The sequence below is a fragment of the Lotus japonicus genome, chromosome 4 (assembly GCF_012489685.1).
Source record: "Lotus japonicus ecotype B-129 chromosome 4, LjGifu_v1.2".
NCBI lineage: Eukaryota > Viridiplantae > Streptophyta > Magnoliopsida > Fabales > Fabaceae > Lotus > Lotus japonicus.
Window position 1 is genome coordinate 60,474,036 of NC_080044.1, and position 15,142 is coordinate 60,489,177.

Consider the following 15,142-nt stretch of genomic DNA (forward strand, 5'->3'; position numbering starts at 1 on the left):
GCTATTAGTAGTGTCTGGTTGAAACTTGTTTCTAACTTCTTACTTTTAACCCATAGAGGAATCTCAAATTTCTTTTTTTTTTTTGAAAAGGAGGAATCTCAAATTTCAAAATAAGACATTTCTGTTTTCTTTCAGCATAAGCTCCATCTATCTATCTTGCTTTAAACCACATATGCATCATCTATTAATACAATCATATCAAGTATTTAATGCAACTACACTCACAAATACTCAAACTCAAGACCTATACTTAAGTTAGAACTATCTCATTTCAGATAGTCTACTCCTTTGATTGTAGCTCCATCTAACTATAAAATTAAATGAAATGCCAAAATTAAGGAGAAAATATGCATTTAAAGTAGGTAAAAAAAGAAGAAACCAACATAATACTATTTGATTTTGTCACTTAATGCGCGTATCATGTATGAACTTAGACACAAATGTTCACTTTGCAAATATTAAAATGAACAATAGTATTGAACATGTGTGAAAGATCCCCACTATAATAAAAGAACACAAACTTGTACCTTTTTGTTTCACCTTCTAAACCCAAGTACAAACTCAACTCATCTCTTCTTCTTTCCCTCCAAATCCAATCCAACAAACAAACAAACCAGAATTGTTTTTCCTCAACAAATCATCCATGTTCCTACATCCATTCATTTCACTTGCTTCATCAATCTAATTCCAGACAAAGAGTGAAGAAAGATGAACGGGTCAGCTCACAAGAGAACAACAACAGGTTTACCAACCACCACCGCCAGAGGTGGCCGCCGCGGCCGTCAGATCCAAAAAACCTTCAACAACGTCAAGATCACCATCCTCTGCGGCTTCGTCACCATTCTCGTCCTACGTGGCACCATCGGCGTCAACCTCAGCTCCTCCGACGCCGACGCCGTCAACCAGAACGTCATCGAAGAAACCAACCGCATCCTCGCCGAGATCCGATCCGACGCTGACCCTTCCGATCCCGACGACGCCGCCGCCGCCGAAACGTTCTTCAGCCCCAACGCCACCTTCACCCTCGGCCCCAAAATTACCGGTTGGGACCTTCAGCGCAAGGCGTGGCTCGATCAGAATCCTGAGTACCCAAATTTTGTTAGAGGTAAAGCTCGAATCTTACTCCTCACTGGGTCACCACCGAAGCCCTGTGATAATCCAATTGGTGACCATTACTTGTTGAAGTCCATTAAGAACAAGATTGATTACTGTAGATTACATGGGATTGAAATTGTGTATAATTTGGCTCATCTTGATGTTGAGCTTGCTGGGTATTGGGCTAAATTGCCTATGATTAGGAGGTTGATGCTGTCACACCCTGAGGTGGAGTGGATTTGGTGGATGGATAGTGATGCTTTTTTCACTGACATGGTGTTTGAGCTTCCTTTGTCTAAGTATGATGACTATAACTTGGTGCTTCATGGGTACCCTGATTTGTTGTTTGAGCAGAAGTCTTGGATTGCTGTCAATACTGGGAGCTTTCTTTTCAGGAATTGCCAGTGGTCTTTGGATTTGCTTGATGCTTGGGCTCCAATGGGTCCTAAAGGGCCGGTTCGTGAGGAGGCCGGGAAGGTCCTCACTGCGAATCTCAAGGGGAGGCCGGCTTTCGAGGCGGATGATCAGTCTGCATTGATATATCTGTTGCTGTCCAAGAAGGATAAGTGGATGGATAAGACGTTTCTTGAGAATTCGTTCTATTTGCACGGGTACTGGGCCGGGTTGGTCGATCGGTACGAGGAGATGATCGAGAAGTATCATCCGGGGCTAGGGGACGAGAGGTGGCCGTTTGTGACACATTTTGTGGGGTGCAAGCCCTGTGGGAGCTACGGAGATTACCCTGTTGAGAAGTGCCTCAGTAGCATGGAGAGGGCTTTCAATTTTGCTGATAATCAGGTGCTCAAGCTCTACGGGTTCAGGCATCGCGGTCTGTTAAGCCCTAAGATCAAGAGAATCAGAAATGAGACAGTTACTCCTTTGGAGTTTGTAGACCAGTTTGATATTCGAAGGCATTCTTCAGAAAGCAGAGGATCAAAAAGCTAGTGAGAAAAAAAACTAGTTTAATTGGCGATATCATATATTGTATTTAATTAGAAGTTGAATTTGATTTAGTGACAGTTCACATTGTAACTTTTGCTTCTTCTGTTATCTTAGCACTTCCTTGAGAATGTTAGGATAGAATTCTTTCATTAGTTGTCTTCTTTCTGCCATGTTTGATTGAGCAATCAGCAAACAATTTTTTACATGAACTTAAATATAGTTTCATTCATTTCCTCTTGAATTTGGTGTGATTTGTAATATGAGGTAAGTACTAGTTTCTGTTTCTGTTAAATTTGAGCCCCAGATCTCAAATGTGTCCAAGAGAAGGCAAAGTAAAAATGGTATGATTATCGACAAAGACAATGTGTGATGATAGTTAGCTCAACTTTATATTTGAAGCAAACTTTTGATATGAGGCATTCAACTTTTACTCCTGGACAGTGAATCTAGAATGTTTAGAGTGTCCTTTAATAGCTAACGAGAGGATGAATATCTGTGTATTAGGCACCATTTTTTTTGCAGCACTATTGTCACTGGGAAAGCATTTTGAGGCTCTGTTTTGTTGCAGATACTAAATTTTAGTATTGTTCTTACTTCTTTGTCGGATGATACAGCTTTTAGTATGGTCCTTACTTCTAGAAAAGCTTTTTTCCATTCAATTCTTGTTTTTTCTTCCTATTTAGGAGTAATTCAGAGCATTAAAGAGAGAATCTTCCGCTAATAGAATGAATCCAAGTTAATTTAGTGAAATTTCACATCGAAATTCATGTAATAACAGAGAATGTATTGAAAAAAAGTATCAAGAAAGAAAGAGTGTTAAGAAACATGAAAGTACACTCTTTAATTGTGTTCTGAGAAGCTTTAAGAGTTTCCTTCCGTATCACATTACTTATTATTATCTGTCTCTATTTATCATGTAGTACTCTTGTAATTGCAAAGTTATAAAATCAGGGATTTCGATAATGTGCAAGATGTGTCAACTTCATTGAAGTGAGAAATAATGGTCTGGCTTTGTTTAAAACTTGAGTGACCATGGCACTTTTCCTGATTGCATCATGCATATGGTTTCCCTATGGTAATAAATTTCCTCATCATTGTTGACTTTTGAGTAGAATTATCAGAATAGACTGATAGGGAAGTGATTCTGCTAGAAAAAATTATATTATAACAGCAAACTAATTTTTAATGATAACTACAAAGACTGATGGTGGGCCGATTCATTCCTGAACGCTGGAGAATGACAGGTGTTTGGTTCTTTTATGTTAAGCATTTCTAATTGCCGAGTAAGGTCATCTTTGGCAAAGCCTAGCGCAAAGCTGAAAGCTTAAAAGTTATGACATATTTAAATACCTTAATATGAAGTAGGATTTTAAATAGACTTTCAGTCGCTTAGAAACCAACATAGTCCATCATATTTCAACCTTTACTAAGCTTATCTATAGTAGATTTGTTGGTTTACTTAGAGATTTTATTATGAAATTGACATTTACATAGGCTACAAGGCTTTATGACAATTGACAAGTACCAGACCAGACTTAACCCATAAAAAATTTAAGCTAATTAAATAATGAATTTTATTTAAGCAAAGCCTACTCTGACCTTTCCACCCGGGTAATACCCTTTAGAATGTATGTTACTGCAGCTATTTAGTTTGCTTGGAGGAGTTTCCTTAAAAAGAAATTAGAACAAAAATTATATACATGTAGAGAAATTATTAAATTAAGGTAAAATCAATACCGTAACGCCTAATGATCCTTCATTTGGTTAATAGAAGGATATGCAAGCACAGAAAATGCACAGAGTAAAACTTGTAACTGCTAATAAACATTCATTTGTAGTCATGAATCACAAACTAAACCACAAAACACATATAAATAAAGAGAGATTGATTCACAAGAAGACAGTTCAAGCAAAATGTTAAGTTTGTCAAGCTAATATTAAAGTTTAAGTTGAATGAGCTCTAGTTTTCATACATCATAAACTTGGTTCAAAAGAAGACCAAGACTTATGCTTTTATTTTCATCGGCACCGGTTCAAAATTATGTTAATATATTTTGAAAGTCCATTCATATTGCATTCAATTGTTATCTACACACTACGAACATATTTTCGTGTCCAAATAACTGGTCATTGTAGGCTGCAGCCTTTAATCAGAAACTCATCTGAAATGTGTTATGCAACTTTGAATGGGATGGATGCATAACCTATGCTAGATAACTTGGGAAAAGCTTATACTAAACCAAATAAGGTAAAATACTCCATAGCGCTGTTAACTTTTTGCTGTAATATGTAACTAGCTCAAAATAAGCTTCAGATACATGAATTTTCACACCATATATATGTGTTAGCTATGAGCAGTTATGATTAAACAAAATAGGGAGAAAAAATTAGACTTTTCTTCTACATAAACTAATAAATTCTCTAATCACAGCATGCATGTACCATGACCAAGACTATCAGATACCTAGAGGCTAGAACCTACAGGTTGCTCCACACCACTTGCATAAACTTCATAACTAAACATTTGTATACAACAAATCCAAGTCCTTTTGGGGCAACAAGATTACATCTTTTCCTTTGAACCTGTTTGTAAATTCTGTGTTAACATCACCTTCCTTGCAAATTTACCATCTGAGAGAACAAAGAAGCAGAATCATCATCTGTTCTATCAGAAACATCACTTGTGTGGGCAGCTGATGAGTGGTCTGCTATTTTATCACATTTGTTTGGGTGTTGATCAGAAGTGGTTGAATCTGTTCTTCTATTTCCAGGCTCATCATCAATTTGTAGTTTCAAAGCATTTTCCAAATGCCACAACACATCCCCCATGCTAGGCCTATCAACACCTTGATCTGCTAAACATTTCTCAGCAATAAGCATAAAAGTCTTCAAGGATTGAGGACTTATAGTGTCAACAATGCGAGGATCAATTATCTCATGAAACATGCCTCTTCTGTGTTGTTGCATTGCCCAATCAGCTAAGTTAGCCTGTTCCCTAGGCAGTGAGGGACAAACAACAGGCCTAGCACAAAGAACCTCAACAAGAACAACCCCGAAAGAGTATATATCAGATTTTTGAGTTAGTTGTTGGCTTCTATAATACTCAGGATCAAGGTACCCAAAACTACCCTTCACAGCTGTGCTAACTTGAGCTTCATCAGGCACAGCTTTTGATAATCCAAAGTCTGAAACTTTAGCAACATAGTTCTCATCTAAGAGGATGTTTGTTGTCTTCACATCACGGTGCACGATGCTCTCAGTCGCACCAGTGTGAAGATAGTGCAGCCCGCGAGCTGCACCGATGCAAATCTCAAGCCTCTTTTGCCACGGCAAAAGAGGGAAATTGGAGGAGCCGTAAAGGTGCGAACGAAAGGAGCCGTTCGCCATGTACTCATACACAAGAACCATCTCATTGTCTTCATCACAGAATCCCATCAATGAGACTAGGTGGCGATGGCGGAGATTGGAAAGCATGTTCAGCTCAGTTCTGAACTCATTGATGCCTTGTTCTGTGCTACCATTTCCTCGTTTCACAGCAACCTTTGTCCCATCTTCTAATGTTCCGAGGTACACGTTCCCAAAGCCTCCAACACCAATCACTCTCTTTTCATCAAAGTTTTGTGTGGCTTGTTGAAGTTCATTGAAAGGGAAGAATCTTCCAGGCCCTCTTGGGGAATGGTGGTGTACAGAATGAGCATTTTTGCTCTTGCGGGAAGTGAGTCTGGTTGTTGAGCTTTGAGTTCTGCTTTTGCTTGAAAATAATCTAGTTGTGCAGGGTGAACGGAGAGGGAGGATCCATGATGAGAAAGGTCCAAGCTTTTCCCACTCTTCAGGCCTTCTTTGCCACCTGATGCAAATCACTAATAGTAACACCAATGCTATCAAAGCCAATCCTAAACCAACACCAGCAGCAATTTTCATTGCTGTGGAAGTTGAACCTGGTCCTTTGAATTTCCCTTCAACATTGAAAAAACCATCCAAACTATCAGCAGAGTTGCTCATCTTCATCACCTCAATTCCATTAAGAATTGCATTGGCCGTGCCTTGTTTGAGATTAGCTGGTCCTACCTGAACCTGAATTGAACCATTTGTGATGGCAGAATCATTCAAAACAAAGTCCTTGTAAAATGCAGTGGCTAGAGCTTTGGTTTCTGATGAAAGGTCTAAAGCTGACACAACCTCAATCCCATTGATGTATACATTGAAGTACAATTGATTAAGACTTTTACTCACAATGTCACAGAAATGCATTCTTATTAAATAAGAGTAGCTCTTTTCCACATTCATCATCCAGGTGAGGTTGAAATTTGGGTGCATCACTTCAGGATCCTGCATTTGCACTGCTGTTTCATAAACCAAATTTGGAGCAATCAAAGGTGTAGCACCAGTTTTTGGATACTTGATGGTTTTTTTGGATACAGCAACACTAGTTGACCCTTGTGGGAAAGTGTTATATGGGACATCAGGTTCCCATGTTCTTGACAAGGTGTCATTTTCAGGATTTATGGTGGGGCCACCAACATTGACCCTGTAGGATACTTGGAGAGCAGAATTCAACAAGCCCTTGAATTCTCCAATTGGGGAAAGTGAAACTGCAGTTGCTGAATCCAATATAAGAGTGTCAGGGGCAGAGACAACCTCAACTGCATTGATGAATGCAAAAGACTCTTTCTTTGGCTTGAATTTGAGGGAGAATCTACTATCCGGAACATTGACAAGATACTCCTTGAAAACTAGTGAGTCATTCTTCCTCACAGAGAATTCATGTAATAACACAACATGATCAGTTTGGACAGAAAAAACAGCACTTGTTAGATTGAAAGAAGGGTCAGGGAGAGGGAAGAAGTAGAGGCGAACAAAAAGTCTACCGGGTTTGGATATGTAAAATGTGTATGCTGATTCCTCTCTTAAAACTCTAGCACTTTGGAACAAAGGTAATGATGAAGAAGGTAAAGATGGAGGGGTGTTTATGTTGATGGAATCAACTGAGATTTGCAAATCTTCAGTTGTGGAAAGGAGAGAAGTGGTCTCACGATCTGATTTGAAGGTTCTACCATCTTTGAGATGAGTGGCATTGGAGGAGCCACAATCAATGAGGTAATTCACAGAAGGGGAGAAAGAAGGGTCAGTGGTGGAAGAAGCACAGTTTGTTGTGAGGTTAAGGAAAATAATAGAAAACAAGGAAAAAATAAAGGGAAATTTCACCACCCTTTTATCCTCATTTTTCATTTTCTATTGTTGATCTTGAGGTTTAAATTCAATAACTTGGGAATGGCAATGAGGGTGGTGGTGGAATGAATATGAATATTCATGAAGATGGAGGTGCATGCATTAATAAGAAGGAGGATTTTGGTGAAGAAATTACCTGTATGATGGTTATGGAACAAGAATGGTGCAAAATTTGGAAGAGAGTTACTGAGTTACAAGAATGTTCTGTTTGTTGAAGAGAATTGGTAAAATGAATGATGAATCATAGCGAGGTATGCGTTGGACCCTACAATGTCACTGAGGATGTTTGTTATAAAATGCTTTTGATTCATGAGAACAAGTGTAAACCGCGTTATGAAGGTGATGCAAATGCAATGCAACAGAGCATTATTCGGTTTAGAAACAAGAATTTACATACATACTTTATAGCATGATGAAGGTGATATGCAATGCAACAGAACATTATTCAGAACGCGTTCTTGTTTTCTAAATTTGGTACAAATTTGTTCTCTTAAAAATAGACTTAGCTTGGTTGAAAAATATCAGGATTGTCACAAGATTAGATGATCAACACTTACATTTCTTCAACATTCAAAAAAAAACATTCAATACCTACAAACTAATCAGCATTATAAATATTTAAAAAAAATATATATATATTTTAAAGTAGAAAAAAGTTGATAACCAAAAAAATTAAACATTTATATTGTAATATTTTAGTTTAGTTTATTATATTCTATAAAATTACCCTTATAATGTAGAAAATGCAATAATATTATTTTTACGAATAGTATTTTATTTATGTATACTTCTATCTTAGAAAGGGAGGCTTGCAGGAATGGATCGTCAGTTCAAATGTGGAGGAACCCGCCCTCGTTTGTTTATGCATCACTGTTCTTAGATGCTATTAGTTAGTTTTTCTTTGTCGTTAATTTTCCTCGTGTAACAAAAAAAAAGAGCATGTGCCTTGTCTTTTTTTTTTACAAAATGGTATGATAGAACAGAGATAAAACACCTCTAAACTACCGGACAGGGCATTCGTGACGTGCTAGGGAGGTCAATAGAGGCTCACTCCTAGGTAGGAGTGTCGGGGAATCTCCCCGATTAGATTGCTCACCAGCTGAAATTTTACTAACCCAAAGAGAATTCAAACTCTCCACTTGTCTTTACTTAGGTATAAACTAGTGGATTTCATTTTTCTTTCATATATCTTTCCTCGACTTTGTTTAACATAATGAATATGTTTGGTCAAACTTTAAAAGTAAGTTGAAAGTGGTTAGCACCTTTTTTTTTTCAAAGCATTAAATTTGTCCTAAGAAAAAAAACTTTCACATTTTTGTTAAATGTCTACATGGTTAGTTTTGTATATGGGCTAAGTTCCACTTTGTACATTTTTCATTGCATTTTTCTTGCCTTATTAAATAAAATAAGACATAAATCCTCCATTCAAAATCTTCAGAGATCATTTCGTGGAGCTTAGTCTCTGGCTCTCTGCACACCCAATCCAACCGAACCCTTACAATGTTAGGTTATGTCTCTGATTCAATCGAAACTTCATATTCCCAATTCCTCCCCTTTCCCTTCCTGCAATGAATCCAATCAATCTCACACAGACCACAGACATTGATTCGCCAATGGTGATTATTCACGATATCAACGACTGTGCGGTGTTCCCTCCAATCAACCATGAAAATCTCTCAAATCAAGACACCCCACAATCCCCTTCTCCTCCTCCTTCATCGTCGTCCTCTTCCTCATGCTTGACAACTGATTCTGACACATGGGTCGATCCCCATGTCCGGAAAGGCGGTGACTTTACCGGGTGGGTGAGCTTCGGGTTCCAGTTCTTGCGCTCCAAGCTTTCCTCCTTCTGGAATCGAGGGGCAGCATTTTGGTTAATTGGGTGGCTGCCTGCTGCAGCGGTTGTGTTCTCATGCTGGATCCTCGTGATGATGGCTAAGAAGAACAGAAGAAGAAGGAGGAGCCTCACCCCAAATGAAACTCGTCTCATCAACATCATCACGGAGAAAGATGGGGTTCGTTTGATTCTTGCATTTCCTGTTTTTGTTCATTTTACCTTTGGATGCTCCATGCCAATTTCCAATTTTTAGTTACTTGTCAAATACATTGCACATTGGGAAGGAACATGGTTTTAGGGTGTGTCTGGGTAAACAGCTTGATTAAGGGTATATGACAATAACTCAATAAGCTAATTTGAGAAATTTATTGAAATAAGCTGAAATTCGGATATAGGTAAGCATAAGCTCTTATTCATAGCCTAATCTGAATGACTTATGAAATTAAGCTCAAAACAACCTTGTAGGTAGGTTATAAGCTATTTACGTAAGCTCTCTCAAACACTTGCATAAGTGCTTATGCTATAAGTTAAGCTCAAATAAGCTCTTCCATACGGGTTAGTCTATGCCATTGCCATGATTTGAAGATACGTCTCTCTATTATGTGGCGTAGAGTATATAGGTACTTTGATATTTAATGGTATCACTGTTACGTATCCTAACAGGAAACTGGAAAGCCTTATGAGCATTGTTAATTAATGCCGTTTGAAATGTTTAGGATGCGTAGTTGATTGCCAGTGGACTTGATTGGATGGAAGTGGTAGAAAAGAATAATATGGCCTTATGAGTATTGTTAATCCTGTTTGAAATATTCAGGATGCATAGTTGATTGCAAGTGGAGTTGATTGGATAAAAGTGGTAGAAAAGAATAATATGGCCTTGTTTAGCCGGGGGGGGGGGGGGACTATTTTTGGGTTTTGTGAAGGCATTTTATTCTGCTTGGCTACATTGTTATAAATTGGATGGGGAATTATGCATGTGTGCATGAATGAATGACCCTCTCTCTATACAAATACATTCCCTTTACCTAACACAGACATTTTTATTTATCCATTATCATGAAGGCATGCATTTTTTAGCACTTTCTGCATTTCCTGACTGTCCTCCTTTGTGATGGTGTTGATTCACAAACTCTGATAGTTTTCCTTTTCTCCCCTCCTTTTGTGAACAGAGAATTGCTCAACTCTTGAACCAGATTGCACAGATGAATGAAATACTAATAGCTCGCCACAAGGCTTTGGCTGCAAAAGTGGTGGAATGAATGGCTAAGGGTTGTGAATTGTAAGTCATGTTCAATTCATGAAGAGCATTGATCAAGAGCTTTAGTATAGATTGTTGCTATCTTATTCTTCTTTCCACTTTTTAAATACAATACAACTACTCACATGTATATTTTGCAATGTGCATGGCTGCTGCAGGTGCTAGTTAGGTTGTAAACTGACAACAGAGCTAATTGTGATTCTTTGCACATGTTCCTGCCACAACAGAGTGATCAAATATGTACTTGGAAGCGGCATCTCGAACACGACTAAATGATGGCTGATGAATGAAGTGCCGAAGTCCTCATGATTCACGAATGACTCATTTAGCAGGGAACCACAGAACTTATGCAAGCAAGCCTCCGGAGCACTATCTAACTGTACTGTTGTTAGTTAGATAACTAGTTCTTTGTGCTCAAATATATATTGTCCGGAGCACATGTTGCATTTGTTCAAGCCCACAAAAGTTAACTTAATGTGGAAATCGTATTTGGTTTAGCTTTAGGAAAGTCCCAAACTTGTTTTGTTTCTGCAAAAACTGCCAGCTTTTGTAACCTTAAAATTATGGTTCAGGCAAACGTCCATTCTCAGTAGCATCAAGTTTTTGTTAGGTGAGAGGCTTTGGTTCCTTTAACATATGATTTTCTGTTCGATCATGAAGTCATGTATATGATATTAGCTACTTATTTGCAGGATGAGGTGCTTCAGCAAATAATTGAAGAAAAATATTTTGGGCATCTCATTCTTACCAAATAAAGAAGTGTGTGTATCGAACCAAATTTCAATCTAAACAACCGACTAAAAACAAGAATAGGACAAAGGGGAAAAGGGAGGAGAAGAAGCTTAAAATCTAATTAATATTATATTGGTTTTAAAATGGTTATGTTTTTTTTTTTGAAACATTAATATGGTTATGGTGAGCAAAAAGAATATTTACAAATCAATTAAATATTGATTTTTTTTTAATTTACATCATTATTCGTTTAATTTTGATTTTTTTAAAATCTGTTTTTAATTTTCTAAATCAAATAAATATTCTTTTTACCAAGCTTTTCTTCATCAGATGGGAATGAGGGCATTATTCGCGGTGTGTTGGGCGAATGGACCGACGGTGGAGGGTAGTAGCGGCGGGGACCACTTGAAGGCTTGCCGGTTTGGGAGCAAATGAGTCGTGTGCCTTCATTCATTTTAGAGTCCCTTCCTTCTCAACTTAATCCCATCTTGGCCAGGGATTTGTTAGCCTTGTAGATTTTTTGTTTTTGTTTTTAATTTTTTTTATGACCAAAAAAAAAAATTAGAACACCATTAGTTTTTTAATTTTGAATTTTTTGAAAATATATTTATTTTTTTATTTCAATTAAAGTTAATAATTAATATGTCTTAAAAAATATTTAACTCTTTTATTTTGATTTCAATTTTTTAAATCTAATTTTATGGAAATTTTTTTGATACATCGGAAAGATAAATTGCACCCTCTAGCAATTGATCCCTGGACCTCCCTTACCCAATCCATATATCCCCTAACGGCCTAACCCATACCACTTGAGTTATAACCAATTTTATGGATATTAAGTTTGATATTAATTCTGTGAAAATATGAAATGATTGGAGAGAAAGTTAAAACTAATTTTAACATTTTGAATTTAAGTTTTTTATAAGGCAACATGCATTAAATATTGATTTTATTCATGTATGTGGTTTCATTTACTATACACATAAAATCGTTGTGCATATATCATCGGTTCGGTTCATCGGTTCATTGGATTTTAATTGTTCAAACCGTGAACCGAACCAATCTTCATTGGTTTTTATTGGTTTGGATCGATTTTAAACCGAATAACAAAAAAACTGATCCAATTGCGTTGGTTCGGTTCGGTTCGTCGGTTTCATTGGATCGATCCAATCCGATGAATTCTTTAAAATTGTTTTCAAATATAATGCATTCATTCTTTTTTGTTTTAATATTTTTTTTTCCGTGAGTTCTTTTTTTTTTGGGTGAATGTTTTGTTTGATTTAATATAGCATTAAATATTATAATACCTAAATATTGTTACATTTTAAATAAGATACTAACTAAATATTAAATTTTTGGCTTAATAACTCTTTTGGTCCTTCACTTGTCACGATTCTGCACTTTTAGTCTTTCACATTGCTTAATTTTTTACAAAAATAATCCCTATTATTTGTAACTAAAACGACAAAAGTGTGTAAATGTGAGAGACTAATTTTGTTAATTTTTTCTGGAGGGACCAAAAGTGAAAAATCGTGATAAGTGAGGGACCAAATTAAAAGGCTATTAAGCCTAAATATTTATTATTGTTTTTAAGTAGAAATCTCAATGAATATAATATTAATAATTTTTTGAATTAATTAAATATTTTTAAACAAAAAGCCCTGTGCAATGCACGGGCCACTTACTAGTATATTTATAAAGGAATTCTTTAAAGAAATTCGTAACTCTTTTTTTAATTTAAAAACAAATATTCATTTGTTCTTTCAAATGCAATTTTTGTTAGAAAATAACACAACTGAAGAAGTAAAATAAACCAGGAGCGCAATCAACAACACAAAAATATAACGTGGAAACTCCAAAACCGGAGAAAAAACCACGGCCGTTGTCAAAACCGACAACCAGAGAATAAATACTATGTGAAAATTGTTACAACACATAGACTTCACTCTCAACCACCCCATAACCCCAGTACACCCACACTCTCCAGAGTAAATATTTAAACTACATCTCACAATACTCTAAAACAAGAGCATAAGATAAAAAGGAAAACACAAATATAAACTTAAAGTGTTTTCAGGTGCTACATCTTTGGTGTTTTGGTGTGTTGAAACAAGGAGCTTGAGATCCCTATATATAGTCTTGGACCCTCCCACCCCTCACTAATCTAAGCGATGTGGGACTTCTCCAAGATGCATAACTTGATCTTTTTTCTCCTTCATTAGCAATGTGAGACTTACATTGCAATCAACCCCAACAATCTCCACCTTGATTGTAATGGTCTTCAGTCTCATTGTCTATACCGACAATCATTGTCTTCACCGACAAACATAATTTTCATTGTCTATATACCGACAAATTAAATTATCATACTCCACCATAAAAGAGTACACTACACTTGGAACTAAACCATCCCAAGAATTTTCTTCACTTGGAACTAAACCATTCCAAGAATTTTCACATGCCGAAACCTTGCTGAAAATTTATGGTGCAACTTCCATGTTGGCTTTCTCCGGAAGTTCATCAGCCATCGACATAACCACGTACCTTGCATCAATGTCAACCAATGCCCGCACGCTATCACCACACACCTTGCATCTATATCAACCAATGCCCGTGTGCCACCTGGACAATCTCATGCCCAAAACGCCTTGTGTAATCATGATTGCATCAACTCCTCCATCACAGCATCATCGCAGCTGCAGACCGACTGTAAACCGTGCACCAGGTTGGTTCCTAGCCAGAACCTCCCAAGACAGCACTTCACAATGTCACACTTCTTCAGCACCTTCGCAATACCACACAAAGTGATATCCATCGAACCGGAAGCTCTGATACCACTGTTAGGAAATAACACAGCTGAAGAAGTAAAATAAACCTGTAGCGCAATCAACAACACAAAAATATAACGTGGAAACTCCAAAACCGGAGAAAAAATCACGGCCGTTGTCAAAACCGACAACCAGAGAATAAACACTATGTGAAAATTGTTACAACACATAGACTTCACTCTCAACCACCCCATAACCTCAGTACACCCACACTCTCCAGAGTAAATATTTAAACTACATCTCACAATACTCTAAAACAAGAGCATAAGATAAAAAGGAAAACACAAATATAAACTTAAAGTGTTTTCAGGTGCTACATCTTTGGTGTTTTGGTGTGTTGAAACAAGGAGCTTGAAATCCCTATATATAGTCTTGGACCCTCCCACCCCTCACTAATCTAAGCGATGTGGGACTTCTCCAAGATGCATAACTTGATCTTTTTTCTCCTTCATTAGCAATGTGGGACTTACATTGCAATCAACCCCAACAATTTTATACCCGTAGGATAGCTCAAGTGGTAAAAGTTGGATGATATATGATTTGGGGTGAGGAAGGTCAAGAGATCAATTTCTAACGGGTGTAATTTATCTTTCTGATGTAAAAAAAAATGCAACTTTTTCCAAAAAGAATCTTTGATTTGATAAAAAAAAAAGTGATTGGTAAAAAATTAAAAGTCAACTGCTAGCTTTTGTTTTGTTCAATCTCCTGATCTAACACACAATTATTATTTGAAATTAAACATGTATTGCTTAAACTAATTGTATGTATTGTTATCAATTTAGATTAATTTTAGAAAAATGACATTTAACAATAAATAAATAAAAGGAACCGACACTTTTGATTGGTATATCTAGTTAGGGACGTTCATAATGCTTGCACTTATTGCATAATGCTCGTTTATAGTTATTGCTTTTCATAGTGCTCCTAAGTTCGAAATCAGTTTTTGTCTTCTTAGACTCTCTTTCATGTCTATTAGTATAGTTTGTACGCCATATCACCTGATTACGAATAAATTTCAGTTGGAATGTCAACAAATATGTTGACATCTCACCAAGGGAAAAAAGTATAACTAAACTAAAATACAAATATTGTTTAATTAGACAGTGTTCCAACCGTATGAGAAAATAATCGAATCAATATATAACCCTCAAACTAATTATCAGGTCACCAACTAGTACATCATAGTTCAGCTCAAAAAACTACATCATAGTTATACTAGAA

At 36.7% G+C, this 15,142-nt stretch overlaps 3 protein-coding genes across 3 annotated transcripts; 2 read left to right on the forward strand and 1 right to left on the reverse strand.

Annotated features, from left to right (window-relative positions):
- Window positions 1-485: 485 nt before the first annotated feature.
- LOC130710676 (probable xyloglucan 6-xylosyltransferase 5) lies at window positions 486-2,278 on the forward strand. The gene has a single exon (XM_057560021.1). It carries the CDS (start codon window positions 709-711, stop codon window positions 2,038-2,040), a length of 1,332 nt encoding a protein of 443 aa, XP_057416004.1. The 5' UTR covers window positions 486-708; the 3' UTR covers window positions 2,041-2,278.
- A 2,028-nt stretch (window positions 2,279-4,306) lies between these two features.
- Window positions 4,307-7,656, reverse strand: LOC130710675 (probable receptor-like protein kinase At5g61350). The gene has a single exon (XM_057560020.1). It carries the CDS (start codon window positions 7,264-7,266, stop codon window positions 4,645-4,647), a length of 2,622 nt encoding a protein of 873 aa, XP_057416003.1. The 5' UTR covers window positions 7,267-7,656; the 3' UTR covers window positions 4,307-4,644.
- A 1,018-nt stretch (window positions 7,657-8,674) lies between these two features.
- Window positions 8,675-11,016, forward strand: LOC130710677 (uncharacterized). Its single transcript, XM_057560022.1, has 3 exons — window positions 8,675-9,281; window positions 10,273-10,382; window positions 10,520-11,016. The coding sequence occupies exons 1-2, from the start codon at window positions 8,835-8,837 to the stop codon at window positions 10,360-10,362; spliced, it is 537 nt and encodes a 178-aa protein (XP_057416005.1). The 5' UTR covers window positions 8,675-8,834; the 3' UTR covers window positions 10,363-10,382; window positions 10,520-11,016.
- Window positions 11,017-15,142: the final 4,126 nt, after the last annotated feature.

Coding starts and splice junctions, on each gene's coding strand:
- LOC130710677 (XM_057560022.1), top strand. CDS start 8,835: ATGAATCCAATCAATCTCACACAGACCACAGACATTGATTCGCCAATG. Junction 9,282..10,272: donor TCATCACGGAGAAAGATGGG/GTTCGTTTGATT, acceptor TTTTGTGAACAG/AGAATTGCTCAACTCTTGAA.
- LOC130710676 (XM_057560021.1), top strand. CDS start 709: ATGAACGGGTCAGCTCACAAGAGAACAACAACAGGTTTACCAACCACC.
- LOC130710675 (XM_057560020.1), bottom strand. CDS start 7,266: ATGAAAAATGAGGATAAAAGGGTGGTGAAATTTCCCTTTATTTTTTCC.